Genomic DNA, 20,886 nt, shown 5'->3' with positions numbered 1-20,886 from the left:
GAAATAAACAAACAACAAAACAACCTAACATTGGCACACAGTTCTCTGCCCAACGGCATAACCAAAGAATAGACAGCCTTCTTCAGACATACCAGGTCATCCTCCGTTAGCCAATTGTGGAAAAAATGTAACATTCAATGTGATAGTTTATGAAATAGCAGCAAAGATTGTCGAACAAATTCCCTTCTCAGTGATGCTGACATTCTTGGAATAGGTAGATAGATTCCATGTGGGGAAGCCTCGATGTGACGAGTATGGTGTTTCGTAATACAGCCATACTTACTCCTTATATTGTATTCAGCCTGTCATACAACCGAGGAACGGGGTCAGTTGGGTTCATATTGTAAAGTTCAGGTTTCTCATTCCAGCAAATGAATGTGAATACTGATTCAAAGGGGGCGAGGTTTTCTTTTATAGCCACACTTTTCTCGAAACAGGATCACTAACAGTAGAAACTCACCCATCAACATGCTAATTACTGAGACACCAACGTCTCAGGACACGCATGCTTTGAGATTTAATAGTTTGTTCTTTCTTTTTTTTCACAAGTCACAAAGATTGCCAAGTAGGCAAATTGAGGTTAATTATAATAATATTTAAACTTTGTATGCTTTGTCTATTCTCATTAAAGAATGTTTATCTTCCCAAAAAGCACACAACATTACCACTGTGTCAATAGCAAACTAGTTCTAAATGTTTCACATAATGCTGCCAATCAGGCTGACCTGTTGTCAGTGTTGCAAAGTCAAACATGACAGTTATGGATGTGTTTTTAGTCAGGAACTGAAATAATGACAATATGTATGCAGAACATCTCTAGTCCAGACGAGCTTGTGGAGATGGACACACTGCTGCTGACCGAAAGATCACGAAGAAGTAAATGTTTCTCTGTTTTTCATGATCTGTGTGAATCCTATCATTGTAATATTGAGAACAAGGATCAGACTATGACAACGAGTAAAACGATTAATCATCAATACAATACTTGCAAATGTTTTTGTGTTGTATTCATATATTGATAAGTAGCTGAATCTGTCCAAGGCGACAAACTAGTCCTGAAGAAATGAACAGATCAGCTCAGAAAACATTGCTGAAAACAACAATGTTGACCTCAACAGTAAGGTGAGTAACAGCGACACCCAGCGGCCAAACACTATACAACACTATACAGTATATATATATATATATATATATACACATGTATAACATATATAATATAACTACTCATTTAACCTAATGACAGGTGTAGGTTCTTGTAGGTTAACGCCATTAATATTAACAGTAAAATAATATCCTCCAATAAACAACCATTATACCTGAGATCAGTTTGATATACAAACATATCAGAATTGGGTTTTGCTTATTATTTTTAATGTGGCATGTAACACACAAATACACACACGTGAGAAAAAGAGAAATGAATAAGCGTCGCATTTGTTGCCTGGAACGAGCCTCTCTCCTCTGACTGAACTTATTTTCTTTGTTAAGAAAATAACAATGTGTTATGTGTTGTGGAACACATAAGGAAATATTTCGACACCACCCCCTCTCCAAACATCAATAGCTAATTGACTTTTACTTTGAAAAATGACATAAAACAAGATCGATGGAGCCGGATTAAGTTTATTGTATTTTGATTTAATAATAAAAAAAATGACAATATTTTAACAAATTAAAATTGCGTCATACACGGAGCATGACAAAGCCCAGTTAACTTTGTCTCAGTACATTAAGTGCCGACCTGGACACCTATATTTATCTGCTCTGCACAGGATTAAAGGTGTGCCAGTTTGGGCATCAGCGAGGAACACTCAACTCTGTAAGAGGTCATCGGATACACCTGTTCTGGGAAACCCCATTTCACTCACTCGCTCGCTCACTGACTCGAGGGCTTTAAGAGTAGCCCTAAAGCCGTACGTGACTTTTACGCACAGTAGTGGACACAATTAATGAATCAAATGTAAAAATACATATATGACTTCAAATCCGTCCAGATTTGGTCATGAAAATGTGGACGCAGTTTATTTGTCTCCCTCTGTCCCCCGGAGTGAGGCTCCTCCTCCGGGCTTTTCCAAACCAACGATTGAGCGCCAATGGGAAGGTGGAACAAACAGGTAGGCGTCCTTTTACAGCGTCCCTCGGCTCAGTCGGTGCTTTCCGGGGAAACAAGTGGACCAAGCAGAGCATGAGCTCTCTTATGAATGAGCCCTGAGGCAGAACTTTGCGTAAGTGGCTTCCTAATGATCTGAAACATTTTGTTAAGAAACAACGGGCTGAGCTTCTTGCGGCTTTCGGGCTCTTTTGGCTGAAAGACTGTTTGAAAGGTTTCCTGATTAATCGATTGGAAAAATAAAAAAAATGTCACATCAGAAGCGGACACATCTCAATGTGGATACAACGTTGAAGGTAAGCGTGGCTTGTTCTTTGGGTGCAACAGCCTAATTTATAAATAAATCTAGCCTATATTCTAAGACGCATCTTAAATATATAGTCTTTACCAGGTTACTAAATGTTGCACTGAAACCGTATGCTTTATGCATTTTTTAAAAAAATCTCAAATGAGGATATGACATTTCTCTTGCCGTCTTGTGGAATCAGCTTGGTGTTGCATAATCCAAGAAATGTAGGAATATCTTGACTATCCCACCATGTGACTCACAAAAAGAACGCCTCCATCATATTCTTATGTAAGTTGGCAAAGTGCACAGGCAAAGTGTCATATATATATATATATATATATATATATATATATATATATATATATATATATATATATATATATATATATAATCTCCAAAGTCCGTTTGAATGTTAAAAAAAATGCTAGACTGGTGCTAACCTGTTGTTTGCACCAGTTTGTTGATTAAAAGAGTTTGTGTCTCTTACCCTGTCTGACAGAAACATTTTAAGACTAAGGGATGTAATTCTAACCAAGTCTGGCTAGCTGCCTCTGAATATGGGTTTTCTGTCCTCCACAGCTGCCATATTGTCTTCAGCGTTAAACTTTGTTCCTCTGGGATTAAGAGAGGACACGCCGAGACACAGCTGATCCCAGGAGGTCAGACACTCTCTGACCCTGACCCCCCCCCCCCCTGCAGGAGGACATGAAGGTCCTGCGGCGGTCCTCTGTGTTTGCAGCGGAGGTCCTGGACGTGTTTGACCGATCGTTGACTGAGAAGGAGCTGGTGTCCCAGTCTAAAGCCTTGTGCAGAGACTACATACTGTCCAGACTCAACCAGAACGGGCTGGGATGGTCCAAAACTGAACTCCACCTCTCTCCCTCAAATGCAGCGCTGGCTGACGTGTCTTTGGTGCTTCTCTGTCTTGGTAAGAGAAACCCGAAGAGCTGTAAAGTCTTACAAAACAGTGAACTGTAAAATGAGTTAAGTAATGGGCTTCAAGGGGCAAAGTTACATCTTATAGAGACATGTAGGCCATGGTCGTGGTTTCCTTGTGTACTTTGAACCTCACACACTCAGGAGAGGATAACTCAAATAAGATGAAGAGGCCGCATTAGTTTCAACACAATTATTTTAACGCTGCACAGTCCTCAGACTTTATTTCCAAGTATTTTGGGAGCATTTTTTTCTACCTGTTTTTATTATTTATACCTTCTATAGACAGATGATGCAGTACAAGTCTCAGTCAGAGGACATGGTTTTTTATTGGTCAATGTGTTAACCCCTGACTAAAGATTAAGATAGAACGTGTGTGTGACTTTTTCATTTGGGTCTTATAAATAAATCAGCTGAATCAGGCGGGACTGAAAAGATACCTCCTCAGTAAATGTAATAACATACAATAAAATTAGAGGATCAGGACTAATGATCAGTTAAAATCAATCAAAGTGTTGGATTTCAGACTTTACAAAAGGTTGCTAATTCCATGTGCTCCCCAGTACCAAAAACCTCTCAAAAGTAAATAATTGTGTGTTTTTCTTAGAGCAAATTAAGAAGGCTCGAAAATGAAAGACTTTGCAGTTCTGTGCTCTGGGAACACGGACCGATCAATTGATGACGATAGGCTGAAAGCTGAGATGACTCAACAGAGCTGGAAGAGATAATTGATCGTATGAGACATAAAAAAAAACTAGACTTGACTGATTTACACAATGCTTTGATGAGCTTGGATCAGATTAGTTAAGGACTGTGTGTGTGTGTGTGTGTGTGTGTGTGCACGTGTAAGAGAACAGCTTGAACCAAGTGGTTATATCTGGAGGACTTGACTCACCTAACACAGCAGCTAAAGTGCCCAGCGTCTCTTTAAGAAATAAACATTCTTTACTTTTAACATCTGAGTGACCCTCCACCAGCAGAACAGAGTAAACGGTCTGAGCCGGTTGAATGGTTGTCTCGTACAGTGTAATAGTTTGTGTAACCTGGAGCGTTTTGAATAATCAGATTAACCTCATTCTTCTCTCTTTTTCTAACCGTGCTCTCCCTCTGTTACCCAGGCGACGAGCTGGAGTGTATACAGCCCAGTTTGTACAGGAACGTGGCGCGGCAGCTCAACATCTCTGTTGCCATGGAGAACATGGTTTCGGATGCCTTCATCGGCGTGGCAACAGAGATCTTCTCAACAGGTATGCTGCTGCTGCTGCTGCTGATGATGACGCAGCGCCCTGTATGCTAAAACTAAACCTGTTGTCTTCGGCCAGTACAGGAAGTGATTCACACTTCCACAGCGTCTCCCGCTACTGATGAAGGCCTTCACTGTCATTAAACTGGTGTGAGTCTGCACTTTCCAGCAGAGAGGTGCTTATAATGAGAGGGAGTGGGTGTGAACATTTTTAGAGTCTTACTTTTTTGTTTTGAATGTAGGCCTTTTATGGCCCGAGCAATATCCGCTTCTGCCCGCTCTTGGTCTTGAATCAGGTCTCGGTGTCTTCTTGTAGGTTTTTTAATGACGTGGTCTAGCCCTTAATGTCCTGTGTTGTGACCAATAGTTGTTGTTGTTTGCAGACATTGTTGGGTGTTCTAAAACTGTGTGGCCACGCTAGCGCGTCGCTCTAGGGACGTTGATGTCGTTCAGTCGGTACGCCACTTTTGTCCAGACTGACATACGTCAGCTACCTGATGGACTGCGATGACATTTGGTTCAGACATTCATGGTTCTCACTCGGAGAATGAATCCTACGGACTCTGATCCCCGGACATTACCTCCAGCACCACCATTTGTGGGTTTGAGTGAAATGTCTCAACAACTTTTTGACGGATTGCCATGAAATTCGTGTCCTGCACAGGATCAATTTAAATCTCTTCTGTGTATCTTTTATCAGATCACCTTATCCGATACTTTGGTTTATACCTGCAATACTTATGAGTCTAGTCTTATAAGTCTAGTGCAAATTAACAAATGTTAGCATATTAACACTCCAACTACATGGTAAACGTTATAGGCGCTAAATATCAGCATGCTGCAGCGACACTAGTGTGGTTTGTCTTGTTGGGGGAGAGTTTTATTTTGATGGATAATAAAGGTGTGACACGAGCATGTTAAAGATTTATCGCCGCGGTCTGTGAAAGGTGACGGAAAGTGCAACCAAACTTGCTATAATTTATAACGGTAGTTGGTCTGATATCGGGCACGTGCTATTTGGTAGTAAGGTAACGTTAATGTCTTTGTAACGTGAGTTACAGTTACTTTACTAAACTTTAATTTACACTATGCCCACTACCTCGGAAGAGATCTGTGATTTCCTGTTCATGTTACATTGTCCTGAGTGAATTGTGGCGAGACAACACAAAAAAATAAGTCTGAAATAGTTTCTGGTCAAATCTTTGTTCAGTCTTGGTCTTGAGAGTTTTGTCAGTCGAATTACTGTCGGTGTTGAATTGTTTGTGCTGGCTGTTGGAGTTATTAAAGTTGCCTTGACAACAGATCTGCTTTGTACACAATTCAAAGCAGTACTAAAAAGAGCTGTTTTATGTCCTCAGTGTGAGCCCGTGGGGTCGATTTAGCTCGACGAGCAACTCAAACTCTTAATGTTTTCCAGGGAAGATCAAAAATGGACTCGCTTAATGTCACTTTCATGACTGTGTTCTGCATAAACTTGTGCGGGTTTAGACGTCACATGGATGTATTTCTGGAAACGGCGTGGGATTCCTCCTGAAGAATAACAAACTGGTGAACCCAGGCTGCCCCAGCCTTCTGGGACGGGTTGAAACCTGGATATAAATAGAAGAATGCATCTAAGTTTGTTTTTCCCTGCCGTCTGGAATTTGCTTTATTTAGGTTTTTGTCATTCGTCACTTTGCCTCCAACTGCTTAACATGACCACAAAGGAACGATAAGTCCAGTGAATCTATGTATCATAAGCAAAACATTTTTCTTTCGAAGCGGCCATCTGTGCTGCGGTCTCTCTCAGTAAAAATCAACATGACTTGTGTCTCCTCCATCTATCTTCGCCTACCTCCCACTTCTGTTCCTCCTCTTTACGCCTTCCTCTTCTCCAGCTTTATCCTTGACAATCTTGTCTCTATTCTTGGCCTGCTTCTCAGTAGGGAGAGTGATGTGACGTGATCAGACAGCTTCCGTGGACATTTATCTCGTTTAAGCTTGCCCGGAGCTCGCTCTATCCCCTTATAGCCGCAGTCAGACACTCTTGGGTCAGCCACGACAATGTGAGCTGGCCTAAGGAGGCTAATGCCATTAGACCCAGTTGCATCACTGACGGATGTTACAACAGTCCCTGCTGCCCTGGAAAGTGAACCTAGAAATGGCGGGATGCCATCAATTGTCAGACTGGATTGTTTCACTTGAAAGAAGCTTCATGACTCCCTTCATTTTCTGTACTTGTTGACCTCCCCACTGTAGAAACTGCGTGTTCACCCACCCCCAGGCAAAAGCAATCTCACACTCTTTAATTGAGAACTGGTCTCTAAGATGTCTTATCAGCTGCCGTAACGCACTGGTTTGTTGACTTAAACCTGACATTAACAGTTTATTTCAGTACAAGGTCCACCGACTGCCCCACATGCTGGGAGGCAGATCACAGAATATGTAACAGAGAAAGCATAGAGAGGAGATGAGTGAGTGGCACCCATGAGAACAGTAGAAGGAGTGTTTTATGTTTATTGATTCCGGTCAGGAAAATGCTGCCACTGTAGCGCGGGTCTTCTGGACAAAGTGTGATATTTTTGCTTCTCGGTTATCAAACGACAAACAAGACGGAATCAATATCAGCTTGAATTGCTGAAGTGTAAAAGATCCCCTCCAGACATGTTTTTACCAGAACTTTAATGATGAACATCTATCCGTAGACGAAGGTAAAGAAGACATGAAGCGTAACTTGGTGATGTCTGTTTTTCTCGCTGTAGGTATAACGTGGGGTAAGGTGGTATCCATGTATGCAGTAGCCGGAGCCCTGGCAGTGGATTGTGTCAGACAGGGTCATCCAAGCACCGTGCACATCTTAGTGGACGGTCTGGGACAGTTTGTCCGCAAGTTTCTGGTTCCCTGGCTGAAGAGACGGGGAGGATGGGTATGTGACGTTTTTATTTTAGGGAACTTTCCCCACATACTAAATAATATTTCTCATTTGACAACGAGGGAATAAAAACACTGCTTGCGTCGTGTTTCTCTGGAGATTAAAACTGGCAACTTTCTGTTCTTCCACATCGCTTTTGCCTAAGCTACATCACTGATTGCGTTATCTTGTTTATGGATGAGAGCTCAGTTTGTGTACTTAAGCTCTGATAGTCAATTAGAGGAGTGTTGCATGTAAAATGTAGCTCACATACTGTTGCTTCCTGTTGGCTGATCTGATGCAAAGTTTTGCAGTGGTAACATTGGTTTCTGTGGCCCTCTCCTGGTTAAAAAAAATGCATTTTTAGCTTTGTTTGGTACAGACATTCATGTCCCTCTCAGAGTGAATTGTAATAACGTTGGTTATATCTTTACCACCATCATCAGGTAAATATTTTAATTAGCCAAATACTTTACCTTCAAAACTAATGCCATTCCCATCAGCCTCAGCTGGAGCATGCTAACACGCTAACTAAGAAGGTTAACATGGTAAATATTTTACCTGCTAAAGCACTTTTTTTAAATTTTATTTTTTACCTCTTGACACCCTTTTCCCTGAATTTGTTTTCTGAAAAGTGCAGTTTTTTTTTCCTCGAATGATATTTGTATTTGGCAAGAAATTGCAAAAATGTCATTTTTTATGTTTCATTGTTGTCTAATTTAAAATATAAATTTCCTTGTATCAGGCGGAGATCTCGAAATGTGTGTTGAAGAAGGAAGTGACGCCTCAGCACCACTGGCTGTCGTCTGTCATAGAGTCACTGAAGTACTTCCTCACTACAGTCTACGTCTACATCATGAAGGAGCCATGAATGAGCGCAGACCGAGTGCACTGGAGTCCTCATCATTGATGTGAGATTATATCTCAGACTTGTTAATAATAATAATAATAATAATGGATGGAGTCGAGATAGATGGTCGCTGTGCCTGCCAGCGCTGAATGGCCATCAACAAATGTTTCATGAGCATCGTGTTTGTGTCATTTTGGTTTCGGATACAGGATTACCTCCATCTAAAGAGTAGTCACTGTGATATTTATGAGCATGAATGGCAACGAAAAATGTTTGTGTCCCTCCACCGGTGCAGAAAACCTGGCTTTGTAGCTGTAATGTGTGTGTGTGTGTGTGTGTGTGTGATGGTTTTCAGGTTGCACTCCTGAGAGAAACTGTTTGATGTTCGTCTCAGTAAATATACCTGAAGGAATAATGAAAGTGAAAGCCACGTTTGTGATGAAAGTTGATGCTCAGCTGGCTGGGTCTCTGAGTTTTCTAAATCTGAAAAGGACTGCTATCACATGGTGATTTACCCGATTGTACTTCACCATGACAGCACGAGCAGCGTCTCTTCCAGAATATGATTAAACTTTCTGCTGCAATTTTAGACGCCAATTTACCAAGAAATGTTGGGTCTCATTTTTGGCCAAAGAAGAATGGTTCTAACTGCATCCACATTAGTTTGGTGAAATCGATTTCCTTTTTTTAAAAATCTGTAAATATTTTTATCCATGACTTTTTAAATATCTTTTTTATTTTGATTATGACTAACAATTGAAGCCACTGCAGTATAAAGACAACGGCTCTTCGGGATGATTGTGTGGGATGTCTGATCGTTGTCACTTTCAGTGTTAATTTATTAGTGTCTGAATGTTTATTTTATTTTTTTTTACATCCTTAATAAACCTAAAATCTTCACGTGTACTTATTGTGCTAATTCTTTTATGATACTTAATCCCACTGATCTGACACAGGGGTTCAAAGTGGAGGTCTTTTGCATGTCATACCTAACCTCTCATAGACTTGATGCTGGAACACTGTAATGCTAGAGAGCATCAATAACATCATTCATGTTGATGACGCATACATAAATCCAGAGGGACAGAACAGGAAGCTTAAACATTAAGATTAAAATGGATGGAGACAAAGTAAAAACCAAAATAGGTGAAATAACTTTAATTCCTCTTATTGCAGCCTGTATAAGTACATCTACATGTATATGAACCACTCTACTGAACGACTTAAACCAAGTCAGATACATTCTTGGACATTCTGCTGAGACACATGATAAAAACGTTTTAACACTCAGTAGAAGAACTCTGTAGAATCTACACAGAAAACACTTCATTGAACCCAGTTAATTGAGCTTTCAACCTTAAAATAGTGCAATGAATGTTAGCGATAAGAGGATACTGTACTTAACATTAATTCATCAGTGCTTTATAAGCTTTACAGCTCCAAGAATAAATATCCAGACCACACATTAAGATAAGGCGAGCACCCATCCTAAAGCAAGGCCCTTAAGTGCAATATGAATAGATTAAAGGTTTGCTGTGGAGTTTTACACCTCTAGTGGTAGTTTCACTCTGTTCCTTTGACATACGGGTGGTGGTAAAACACCAACATATAAAGAAATATGTTAGCAAAGGCAGAGAAGAAGAAGACTGTTTGCTAGTAAACATGGATGTGAACATTCACGTTTTGGAGAGTAAAGCTGAATGTAAACAAAGCTTTTGTTTTGTTTACGAGAAAAACTCCACAGGGCCCCTTTACCTTTGACAGTAACATTAAATCTACACCTGTAGTGTCTTAAACAACGCCCAGTTATGATTGTATGTATTGCATTAATGCCATAACTCAAACTGTTTATATGATTATCTGACTAAAGTCCCCTTATTTGGGCAACATTTATCTTTCCTGACCAAAGTACTCCTAAGTACAGGAGGCCTGCCGACGGTAGGTGATGTGCAAGTGCTGCATCAGTGGTTGGTTGTCTGTTGCCATGGAAACTGTCTGCTCCAGCCTCCCATCTGGTCGGAGCTGAATCACTCGAGAAATCTGAAAGATGGGCGAGAGCAGGCGAGGTCACCGACACAAAAAGGAGCAGAAAACATTTCATTGATGAAAGTAAGTTCTGTTCGTGCTCTGTGGGACTGCGTGGGCAGCGTTGTTACACGGATTTGATTTCATGACGCATTATCAGATTACAGCTTTACCTTTTGTACATGCGGCTCTCTGGCAAAAGAGACTCTGGCCAGCGCCTGGCTCTGCAGGTTCAGCTGCTGCGCCGTCAGCTCTCCCTCCTCGATCTCCACCAGACCTGCACACAAAGACACACTGGACTCAACATTCCATTGCGAGATACATTTTGTGTATCCACATTAAGTGTCTGCTTCCCTCATAAAAACCTAAACACCCAGCCTCTGGAATGATTCTTTTTTTTTTTTTTTTTTTTTTTTTTTTTAAATTGCAAAATACGAGCAGGAGCCTGGTCATCATAAACGAGGGTACCTCCAGCATAAGTGTATGTAACTACCGGAGTTCTGTGCGATGATGAACGCCACTCTGTTGGCTCCCGGCTGCATTCGAATGAAGCCACACTCCCTGTGCAGAGGCTTCTTGGTCTCGGCATGGAAGGCGTTGAACCTGTCAAACACAGTAACAGCGAGGAATCAACTGAAGATTGATGGTGCACTTTTCCTACCGATGGGCTGCTTGATCTGGTATTTTAGCCATCAGTGGCGCTCGGCATAGGACAGAGGTAAAACAGGTGTGAAACTTTCAATCAGAGGCGGCATCAAAACACAGTTTTTTCAGCCCGGTGTTAATCCTCGAAGTCTGATTGCTCACAAAATAACCTACGTGAAGTTGATGACTGGTTGTCCCACATGGCTGAAGGTCAGTGTCTCCGTGTAGTGGAAAGGTTTGATGGTGGTAAAACAGCCCTCTCCAGGTTCATCCGACTCCCAGGTACCCAGCAGCCAGTCTAGAGGGAGGAGCGCTGGGTTCAGATCCGCTGATGCTAAAAAACACAAACAGTTTATGCTGCACTATCACGAAAACAGAGCAAAGAACTTTAATACGAGGTGATGATGGGCGATACCAAAAATGTGATTAGATTCGAATACACTGATATTACTCAACATTAACAGGAAGTTTGAATGTACTAATAAAGAAGAGATCATTTTATACATTTTGGAATAAATATGGATACAAATAAATATATCTATATACTAACAATAGTGTAAAAGTGGACAATAGTGAACTTTTCCATTTAAAAAGCATTTCTCTAAATCAACCAATAAGTGTTATTCATTAACAATGGCTCTGTTCTAATCAAGTGTCCCAGTAAGTCATGGCAGCGAGTCAGCACACACAATACCCGGACCTTGAAACTGAAGCAGCTAAATGGAGTTAAGCCACATTCATTTGATTATTTACACCTCTGTTTTTTCCAAATATGACATGTCAAAAAAAAGTCTTATTCTCTTGGATATGGATCTATAACCTTTACTTGATCAGGTGATCTCACAGAGATCAGGATATCTTTTGCCAGAGAGACCCGAGTACAAACATAGCCGGACAAAACAGGACAATTAAGAACATATGAGCTGGCCACCTCTGTTTTTCAAAATAAATCAAAAGGACACTTTGATGCACTTCTGCCCATCCTGGGAGAAAACCCCTCCTCATTTGCTCTCCCTGAGGTTTCTTACTTTTTTTTCCAATTAAAGGTTTTTTGGGGGAGGACAGAGGATGTCGTATGTACAGATTGCAAATCTGAGGCACATTTGTGAATTGAATAATATATTTTTGTTTAAATCACACATCTTTTTATTTTTTTTATAACAATGTTTTTTTTTGATCTCATCTTTTATTAATCTCGTCTTTTCTTTCATTTCATTTGATCTCATTGCATTCTCAATAAAGTGTGACTGTAAATATCACAGTTATCAGAGTTCAATCATTTACTTTTATGAAAATCACTTTGTGTTGCATGAAATGTGCAACATAAATCAAGTTTACGATTATCGTTAATATTATTATTATCTAAATATTGCCTCACAATTAAGTAACTTATTCTTCACTAAAAGGAAAATAAACTGTGGGTTAACGCTTCATATATTTCACTTCGGCAAACATAACTGTAAGTATATTCCCATAAAGCATCTCTGTTCTATATACACTGTATTCAAACAGCAGGGAGGCGAGGAAATGCTGAATGGAGGCGTGAGAGAGTTTAAATCACAGTGCACAGAGGGTTGCTTCTCTCTACTTTTGACAGTGGGTGGCAGTAAAGTCACGGTTTGGTCGAACATTTGTCAGAAACCGGAAGAAGACGACTCCGCATGTAAATAAGAAGGTGACTGTTTTTCATCCCACTCGTGTAAATACAGAGATCGGTGCCAACAAGCCGCAGTTATCGCGGCCACGTTTCAGTATCGATCACAAACAAGCTCCGCACTAACAATCAAAAGTCACAACACATACACGGCTCAATCTCTGGTGGCTGCAATTTGTTTATCACGGAAGCGACAGTTCTGGCACGTCATAATGTAATCACGACTATGGTTTTGGTAATATCAGTAATGTTAATTCGGGATAGTCAGACTGAGCTAACGGCTTGCCATAGACTTCAACGGGCGGCTTCAGTTGCATGCATAAACACGGATGTATAATAATCATTTCAGTAAATTATTTAGCTACTACATATTGTATGAGTAACGCTAGTGCGAGTGAGCCAGTGGTCACTGCGACATTGTAGCTAGAACAGTTGACATTGCCTACATTCGTGCTTGTAATTTAAAATGTAACCATCATCCTACCTGTGTGACTGAAAGGACACGCCATTAATAAAGCAAACTGCAGGCGAGCGAGGATGAATGCATCAAATCAGACAGAGATTAAATGACACGAAATGAACAGTTCATCTGCGTCGGTGCTGCGCTAATGTGACGTAGTTTTTATATACGGCCATCACAGTAGGGAATCTTGGGAAATGTAGTTCAGACAGTGCACATTTACAGACTTTTTGAGCTATTTCTGAAATCCCTTCTTATACTGTTATCACACAATGAGGCAGGAGGACTGTTTGATGAATCAAAGCACACTTTATTGACATCTTTCAGCAGCATGGAACATAGATAATATCAGCTCCTTGATTTCAAAACTATCCTACGTATACAAGAAAAGCACATGGCTTTAGGTTTCATAAAATCTCTGCAGTCAAAAGCACAGAAAAAAATCCTTAACTTTTTGCACTGTTTCAGATATCCATCATGTGAGGACACTGAATATTTACTTTTTATTCCCTCATGAATGAGTACAGAGCGAGTCGCCGGGGGATCTGGTCTCTTAAACCTTGCTCTTTTTGCAGTTCGTGAGAGCCTCTGCCAGGGCATGCAGTGCCATGTCAGCATTAGTCTTGTCGCAGTTGTATCCCATCAATCCGATCCTCAGCACCTAATGAAAAGAGAGGTGGAAAGTGCAGCGCATCAGAGCCAGCAGCGACTCGTCGGCAAGATGCAGAAAGCTGTTAAGACACCCTACCGATGACATGGCCCTTTCCTGTTTGATATAGTTAAATTCGTTAATTTGAGACAATATGTGAAATGACGTCTGGATTATCGAGTTGGTTTAAGTCAAGATGTGAATTGGTATAGTGGGAATGAAGATGACCATTGCTTCATTATTCTATCCAGGACATTTTCCCTTTGCTAAGTGTTTATTTTAGGGGAAATCATTTCATTTTTAAAACATAACCTTCTGCTGCGAAGATGCTGAGACCGATGGCCACATCTAGAATATCTCGCGTAAAGAGCTGACGACCACGACTACAGTGCTAAAGCCATAGTTGATGTACTGTACAGAGTGGAGTAGCAGCAACCCACCATGCCGACGGAAGGGCCCAGGCCTCCGGTAATTTCTATCTGGTGGTGTTTCATGATGTAGGCCAGCAACTCCCTCCAGTTGTAGCCGTCAGGAATGGCGACGGTGGTGACGGAGGGAAGCCTCAAGTCCTGCGGGACATTTCAAAATGAGTGGTCTTAACAGGGCAACACAGTGCTGTCTGATCGATTGTAGTACAACACAAACACTTCTGTTTCTAACAGATATGCTATACAGTGCTAAAGACAGTAATACTGATTATTTGTATGTTATATGCAAATTCTTGTTCAGTGTTGTTTATTCTTTTTGTTTTGTGTCCTTGCAAATACGCTCTTTGTTGTCCTGCTGTACAAAATGCCCAGTCTGCGGTTTTACGTCTATACCTTACCCTATCAGGAATGAAGAGCTTGAGGCCCAAGTCCTCCAGTCCTCTGTACAGGTAGGCTGCCACCTCCTTGTGTTTCTTCCAGGACTCCTCCAGCCCCTAGATGGAGACAAAGATCGACGAAGTTATGTGAGAATCAGACAAGAAGTCAACAGGGGACTATACCAACACTGCCAAGTCAAAACAGCTGCACTATTAGAGGCAAATTCAAAGAGCTATGTCCATTTTCTGGCAAAATGAAAACACTGCTTCTCCCTCTCTTGAGATGTTATGATATGTTGGACAAAGAAGTCGATATATTGCTGCCAATAAAAGTGATCAGCATAGTAAAAAAACAAATCTGAAGTCTGATGGGTCCCCGGCACGGCCCACAATTTGTATATTATAGTTACTCTACAAGTTGAGATTGTATTTCAGTAATGTAACTACAAAAAGTGGTGAAATGATCTTTTACCTTCTCAGCAACAATTGCCAGACTCTCTCTCAGGGCAAAGAATCCAGACACTGGACCAGTGTGGTGGTACCTAAAACCCACAATGACACCCCACAAATATAAAATGTATAATTATAACATTTCCAATAATAGTAATAAATAATCTAAAAATCTAATATTTTTTGGTCTGCCATTCTAGTTAAGTTACGGTTTATGTAGTGAAGAGAATGAGGATGTATTGGACTTACAGTCTGGCAGGTTGGCCATCACAACCCCAGTAGTTGGACAAATGTGTCATATCAAAGAGGTAGGATACTGGCTTTGTTTTCCTGTTAAACATCTTGTGGCTGTGAGGGAGTAACAGAGAGTCAAAGAGATGCTGGCTTGGTGTCATTTTTGTATGCGGTTGTGACACTTTAGGCCTCATGGAAACATGCATGCAGAAGTTCCCTCCTCACCATGCTCTCTCGTTGAAGGAGATGGGTGCTGTGCCAGGAGGCGCATTCAGAGCCTTCTGAGAGCCAGTGTACAGGATGTCGATATCTGGGAGCACAATGAAAGACAGGTGATGTCACACGCGCAAGCACATGGCAGCTTGTAACAGAATTTGAATCCATCGCTAATCGTTGCCTTACTTTGCTTGTCCATAAAGATTGGGGCTGCACCAAGAGATGCAACCGAGTCAACCAGGAAGAGGCAGTTATGTCTGTCGGAGATATATGACAACAGTGAGAAATATGACATGATATTTGGTAGTTACACAAAACCGTTTTGTACGCAGTGTTTGAGGCGGGTACATTGGGAGGCTCACTTTCTGCAGATGTCTCCGATGCCGTCTACTGGGTGACAGAGGCCAGAGGAGGACTCTCCATGTGTGAGGAAAAACAGGACAGGCTTGTGTTTTTCTACGGCCTAGAAAAATAGGTTAAAAAAAGTTTTTTTAAACACAAATGTGGGCTGATGGAATGTTTTATAGCTTTCGTAAGTTATGGGCTGCTACAGATACCAGGAACCTACCTGTTCAATCTCCTTATTGCTGAAATATCCTCCAGGTTGTTTTACAATTCTATGTACATTGGCACCTACAGACGGACAGACAGACAGTCAGAGAATACACAATCAATGTAAATTTAGCCGTGCATCTTCTTTGGAGACCCAATGGATGCCTGCGTAAAACCGTGCGTAAGGACGTACCAATTCTTTCGGCAATTTCTGCTACGCGCTCTCCCCAGATTCCGTTAATGGCGACAAGCACGCTCTCGCCGGGCTCCACCGTATTGAACACCGCACACTCCATGGCCGCGTGCCCGGAGCCACTCATAGCTATGGTCATGTTGTTCTCTGTCTGAAAGATGTACTGGATCCCTCGCTTGATGTCATTCATGATCTAAGAAACACAATGTTTAGCTTAATCTGTGACGGTATTGTCACCAATGACTTTCAGTGATTTCAGTAAGTGTGTACAGCATGCGCAATTACGCACAAAATGTTGGTCCTTGATTCCTTTGTAAATATTTATTTAGTCTATTTTTCATGAAATCTGGAAAAAATGGTTAATATGAATAATTGGTGTACCAAAACTTTCAAATTGAATTTAGTCTGATAAAACCGACATTTAAGTGGTGAAAAAAATATTCAACCAATTTTAACAAAATGCAAATACCACAATGTTAAATGTAGCAATAAAAGTAGCCTGATAATTATGTTTTCCAAGTATTTTAACCCAAACCACGTCTTCTCCCAAACCTAGCCAAGTAGATTTGTTGAGGAGATGTCTGGGTCTGAGGGTCAAACAAAGCGTTTACCTCATACATTTCTGGATGCAGGTGACCAATTATCGGCCTGCCCTGTGCAGCTAAGATACGTGGAGGAACGTTTGAGGGTCCCGGTCCGAACAGGTAACGCTGTGGCACTTCCAGCGGCCGGAGCATGCATGCTGGCGGCGGGATGGTGACTGAGGACATGGAGCGGTCCAGCCGCTGCAGAAAAGGCGCGCTCCTCGCGGAGAGTGGACTGTCGAGGGCCACTGCTGCCTGCTGGGCGAGCAGCACGCTCCGGCTGAACAAAGCCCGCTGCATCACTCCTGTCGTCGTTCCTAAAGAAGCTTGCACCGAGTGGGATCACCACCGCCAGCCGGAGAGACTGAACCTGACTGCAAGTTGTTGTTGAATGTTTAAAAGCAAACAGGTCTTTGACCTGTTGGCCACGGGGCGGTGTTGCTGACAGCCAACCTTTGACTTCAGGGTTGGTAATAAGGGACACAAATGGCAAATCATATAAGAAATTTAAAAAAGTGTGAGTTATATTCTGCATTTGTGGTTAACTTATGCAAATAGCACTAACATTTAACTTTCAAAACTAGAAAACACTTAGATATCTTGAGCAGGTTTGCCTTGTTTCCCATTTAGGAGACAGTGGAAACAAATCATGGTTAATTATTGTATTATCCAGCCCAAAAAGTTTCCACACGTCAAATGTCACATGTGTGTGTAAGGTTTATACAATATTTTCCCATGGCCAGTGTTTGAATTTAAGAAAAGTCTCGCCAACACAAAGAGTCATCAGTGTTGTTACAGTTTTGATCCACCACTGTTTTTGTGACTCATTCATTGGTCGGATTCTTAACACTTGACTCTTACGTAAAAGTGAGGACACTTGGCAGCTTAGAACCGGTTTAGGTCAGTTTTCAGGTGGCTTGTTGATTTTGTCTGCCCCTTCAGTAACACCAGCTTTGCGTTTGTAAAGAGGAGTCTCCTCAGGGAGCCAATCTGCTCTCTCTGAGGAGGAGGAGGGGGGGGGGGGGGCAGGCACATATTTGGTCATATCCAACTCTGTTCTGTTTGTTGTGTTTTCTTGTTTCAGATGTTTATCAAATGAAATGCCTGAAATAAATAATTCACACAGTGGGCTCAAAGGTTTTTACACACAGGTAGAATAGAAAATGAGTAATTCAATTAGTAATTGTTTAGAAATACAGATTGTGTCTAGCTCCAGCTGAGACTGGTGACAGCTCACAGGATGTCGGTGTGGATCTCAAATTGGATTGTATTTGTGCAATGTGTGAAAGAAAGACATTATTTTCCACACAGTTTGGTAGGATTTGTGTGAAATATGCACATTTGTGTGAAATATGCACATTGCCGAAAAACACCTTGAAAAAAGATCATGTTGTCAATCTCTGACCACTTCTAAGTGATCAAATTGTAATGTGTCCTCATTCCGTTTTGGGTGACACATCTTTATTTTGATCTGCTCTGCTAAGATTATATGACCCCAGATTTATTTTAGTGTGTGTTTAGAGCTGTCCAACCCCAGTGGAGAGGCCATATTATTAATGCTGTTGTGGCTCGTAATTCTCAAAACATAGCAGGGAAGAGGGAGCAGAAGTAATTTTATAACCTCAATGATTTGTATAGCACTTTAAAAGGTACTCAAGGGGACTTTACATGGTAAAAAAAAAAATCAATGGTGACTTCTGCTGGACGTGCAAATTATTTTGGGTCACCAAATAAACAAAACATTGATATTTTCTTAAGTTTTATTCGAAAACTCACCAAAAAAAACACACCACACTTAACATCACGTAAACATTAACATCAGCCAATTGTTCTGTGAATATAAAGTTATTAAAGTAGAATAAATCATTGAAATCATGTTTTTAGCGATGTTACCGATTGAAAGAGGTCAAAATTACACTTAAAATCCAAACCATCCAGGTCAAACATTTACATTAACAAAGATATATTCTGATCAAGGGTTGTTTTGCTTTATTTTATGAACATCCCTACAATCTGACCGGGAAACAAAAGAGATCATTTTTACTCTTTGCCTAGTAGTATAGAATATCTCTCATATTGTGGCATGTTTCCAACTGCTGTGTCACAGCTAGCAGGATCACCAGAAGGTACCCCTCTCTGAGTCTGGCTCTGTAAATAATTATACCAGTGGTAAATAAATGTGACTCACTGTTCTCCTCATACTGGCCTTTGCACTGGACTGAACACTCAGAATCTACCCAAACAGAGCAGGAGGAGGAGCTGGGGAGGGACAGACAACAGAGAGGCATGTTCACATTCATCCACAGAGGGCGTCATAAAGCGCTGTCAATAGTGACGCCATAAACATTCAGTTCAAACTTCAAAATGGGATGTACACGACCATGGCCAATTGAACCAATCTCGTCCTAATTTAAATGACAGAATTATGCTTTTATTTTTAATTCAAATCCGGATTTTCCAAATGTAAATAAGACATAGAGTGGATGAATTTAAATAATCCTATATAACATCCAGTTTTTCACAGATCTAATGTTTTTTTTATATTAAACACCAAATATGTATGAAAGTCTTCATACTTTGTAATCATTAAACCAATTAGTAAATGTCTGACTGATTGTCACTATAGATGCTTTAGTAAAGGACAGTCTGTATGGATTATCATTCTGGATGATTAAAGTAACTGTGAGGAACTTTTAATAACTGGTTATGAAACAGTCTCAATTTAATACTGATGCATAACTTTCAGAAGTAAAAGACACCATCAGCGAGAAGATAGGCTATAGTTATTCTCAATGCTTATCATCGGTGCCACAAGGACACCATGCAGGTTTTAGCAGACGGTAGTAAAATGAGTCTTTTTAAAGGGAATCTGTTGCATGGAAACACTACTATTTCTGTCCACAGGGATCGCCAAAATCAATGCTAAATTAAAGTTTCTGACATTAGCTTGAACGTAGTTAAACCAATAGTCAGATCTCCAATAAACATCCACACTTTTGGGTTGAACTAAGAAAGTACATCTTCATCTTATATGTTCATGTATCATTAAATGTTTTCTATTTACTATTCAGACACAGCAGCAAAACACTAGGCTTTTTGTTGTGTTAAGATGTAGTCCTGTAATGTTGTCCTCAGCAGAGAATGAAGTGCCTCCTTTTCTGTGTATGTTTTGACCTCAGTGTCTTTGTGCTTTGTTTAGCCTATATAGCCGGCCAGTTGCACGTGTTTTTCGGTGCATGTGAGCATGCCCCACTGGCTAGCTCTTAGCTGCTACTCTGCACTGTTAGAAATGGTACTAGAGTATCTTGAGCACCGCTCTCATAACATGGTTACAGCTGGCCGTCCTGACCGATGGTGTAATCGCTGGATCTAGCACCCACCCTCCGGTTCCCCCTGCAGGTAAACACGGTTATCTCTGTCAGCACTGTTGCCTTTGTTTAGAATGTTAGCGCTGTTAGTATCGTTAACATTAGCTGCTAGTAGCTGGTGCTGCTTTTGGAATTAAAAGATTTTCTCTGAATTTTTTATTTCAAATTTGACTTAGTAGGAGGTCAGATACACCCTTTAAGGGGCGCTGAGGCTAAACATTCACTGTGGCCATATGTTGTACCCTGTTGTCTCCATGTCCTCATTTAGTGCAGTCCAATCAGCGCTGGAATAAAACATAATTTGTGTTAGTTTGTAGTAAATTAATTAAACAATTGTATTATGGATGATGCATCATGTGAGCAGAATGTGAGCTAAAATATTTAAACTAGATATTGACTCAATGATTCTGTATGGCCACATTTGCTAGCCTAATAATGTAGGGTTTACATGCAGTTACATATTGTACTTTAGTGGTTCAAATTTGCACCTAAATGACCACAAAAATCAATTGACACACAAAGCACCTGGAGCGTTTGGACCTCTGGGGGGAAGTGGGAGACAAAGAGGTGCTTAAATGCATTTAAGAATATTTGTCTCTCTAAGGTTTATTATGGTCCATCGTTGGGCCTCTCCCTCTGCTCTGTCTCTGTGCTGCATCGCTCTGCTTCATGGCTGCCGCCTGCTGCTGATGATGCTGATGCTGATGTCATCACCGCCTCCCAGCATCCCTGG

The 20,886-nt window shown here is 40.9% G+C and overlaps 3 protein-coding genes across 3 annotated transcripts; 1 reads left to right on the top strand and 2 right to left on the bottom strand.

The window, feature by feature from the left end:
• The first annotated feature begins 3,098 nt into the window (after positions 1-3,098).
• Positions 3,099-8,515, top strand: bokb (BCL2 family apoptosis regulator BOK b). Its single transcript, XM_076098498.1, has 4 exons — positions 3,099-3,327; positions 4,454-4,582; positions 7,320-7,483; positions 8,214-8,515. The coding sequence occupies exons 1-4, from the start codon at positions 3,105-3,107 to the stop codon at positions 8,337-8,339; spliced, it is 642 nt and encodes a 213-aa protein (XP_075954613.1). The 5' UTR covers positions 3,099-3,104; the 3' UTR covers positions 8,340-8,515.
• Positions 8,516-9,461: 946 nt separating this feature from the next.
• thap4 (THAP domain containing 4) lies at positions 9,462-13,252 on the bottom strand. The gene is made up of 5 exons (XM_076098497.1): positions 13,127-13,252; positions 11,163-11,322; positions 10,837-10,946; positions 10,517-10,620; positions 9,462-10,358 (listed from the first exon to the last, which is right to left on the bottom strand). The coding sequence occupies exons 1-5, from the start codon at positions 13,149-13,151 to the stop codon at positions 10,233-10,235; spliced, it is 525 nt and encodes a 174-aa protein (XP_075954612.1). The 5' UTR covers positions 13,152-13,252; the 3' UTR covers positions 9,462-10,232.
• A 403-nt stretch (positions 13,253-13,655) lies between these two features.
• On the bottom strand, positions 13,656-17,085 carry agxtb (alanine--glyoxylate and serine--pyruvate aminotransferase b). The gene is made up of 11 exons (XM_076098466.1): positions 16,813-17,085; positions 16,202-16,394; positions 16,025-16,089; positions 15,819-15,919; positions 15,643-15,713; positions 15,466-15,550; positions 15,256-15,354; positions 15,029-15,098; positions 14,578-14,673; positions 14,192-14,320; positions 13,656-13,763 (listed from the first exon to the last, which is right to left on the bottom strand). The coding sequence occupies exons 1-11, from the start codon at positions 17,083-17,085 to the stop codon at positions 13,656-13,658; spliced, it is 1,290 nt and encodes a 429-aa protein (XP_075954581.1).
• Positions 17,086-20,886: the final 3,801 nt, after the last annotated feature.

This window comes from Anarhichas minor, unplaced genomic scaffold, assembly GCF_050575085.1.
Source record: "Anarhichas minor isolate MPS153535 unplaced genomic scaffold, ASM5057508v1 ptg000024l, whole genome shotgun sequence".
In the NCBI taxonomy this organism is placed as follows: Eukaryota; Metazoa; Chordata; class Actinopteri; order Perciformes; family Anarhichadidae; genus Anarhichas; species Anarhichas minor.
Note: the sequence above shows the minus strand (reverse complement) of the source record. Positions and strands in the feature narration are given on the sequence as shown.

Bases quoted from the DNA above. Each gene is read 5' to 3' on its own strand.
- agxtb (XM_076098466.1), bottom strand. From the start codon at position 17,085: ATGCAGCGGGCTTTGTTCAGCCGGAGCGTGCTGCTCGCCCAGCAGGCA. The intron at 15,714-15,818 runs GTGAGCCTCCCA...TATCTCCGACAG, and splicing joins ATCGGAGACATCTGCAGAAA to ACATAACTGCCTCTTCCTGG. The intron at 13,764-14,191 runs GTGGGTTGCTGC...TCTTTTCATTAG, and splicing joins TGGGCCCTTCCGTCGGCATG to GTGCTGAGGATCGGATTGAT.
- thap4 (XM_076098497.1), bottom strand. From the start codon at position 13,151: ATGGCGTGTCCTTTCAGTCACACAG. The intron at 10,621-10,836 runs GTAGTTACATAC...CTTTGTGTGCAG, and splicing joins CATCATCGCACAGAACTCCG to GTCTGGTGGAGATCGAGGAG. The intron at 10,359-10,516 runs GTAAAGCTGTAA...CCCATCTTTCAG, and splicing joins GAGAGCCGCATGTACAAAAG to ATTTCTCGAGTGATTCAGCT.
- bokb (XM_076098498.1), top strand. From the start codon at position 3,105: ATGAAGGTCCTGCGGCGGTCCTCTGTGTTTGCAGCGGAGGTCCTGGAC. The intron at 3,328-4,453 runs GTAAGAGAAACC...TCTGTTACCCAG, and splicing joins TTTGGTGCTTCTCTGTCTTG to GCGACGAGCTGGAGTGTATA. The intron at 4,583-7,319 runs GTATGCTGCTGC...TTCTCGCTGTAG, and splicing joins AACAGAGATCTTCTCAACAG to GTATAACGTGGGGTAAGGTG.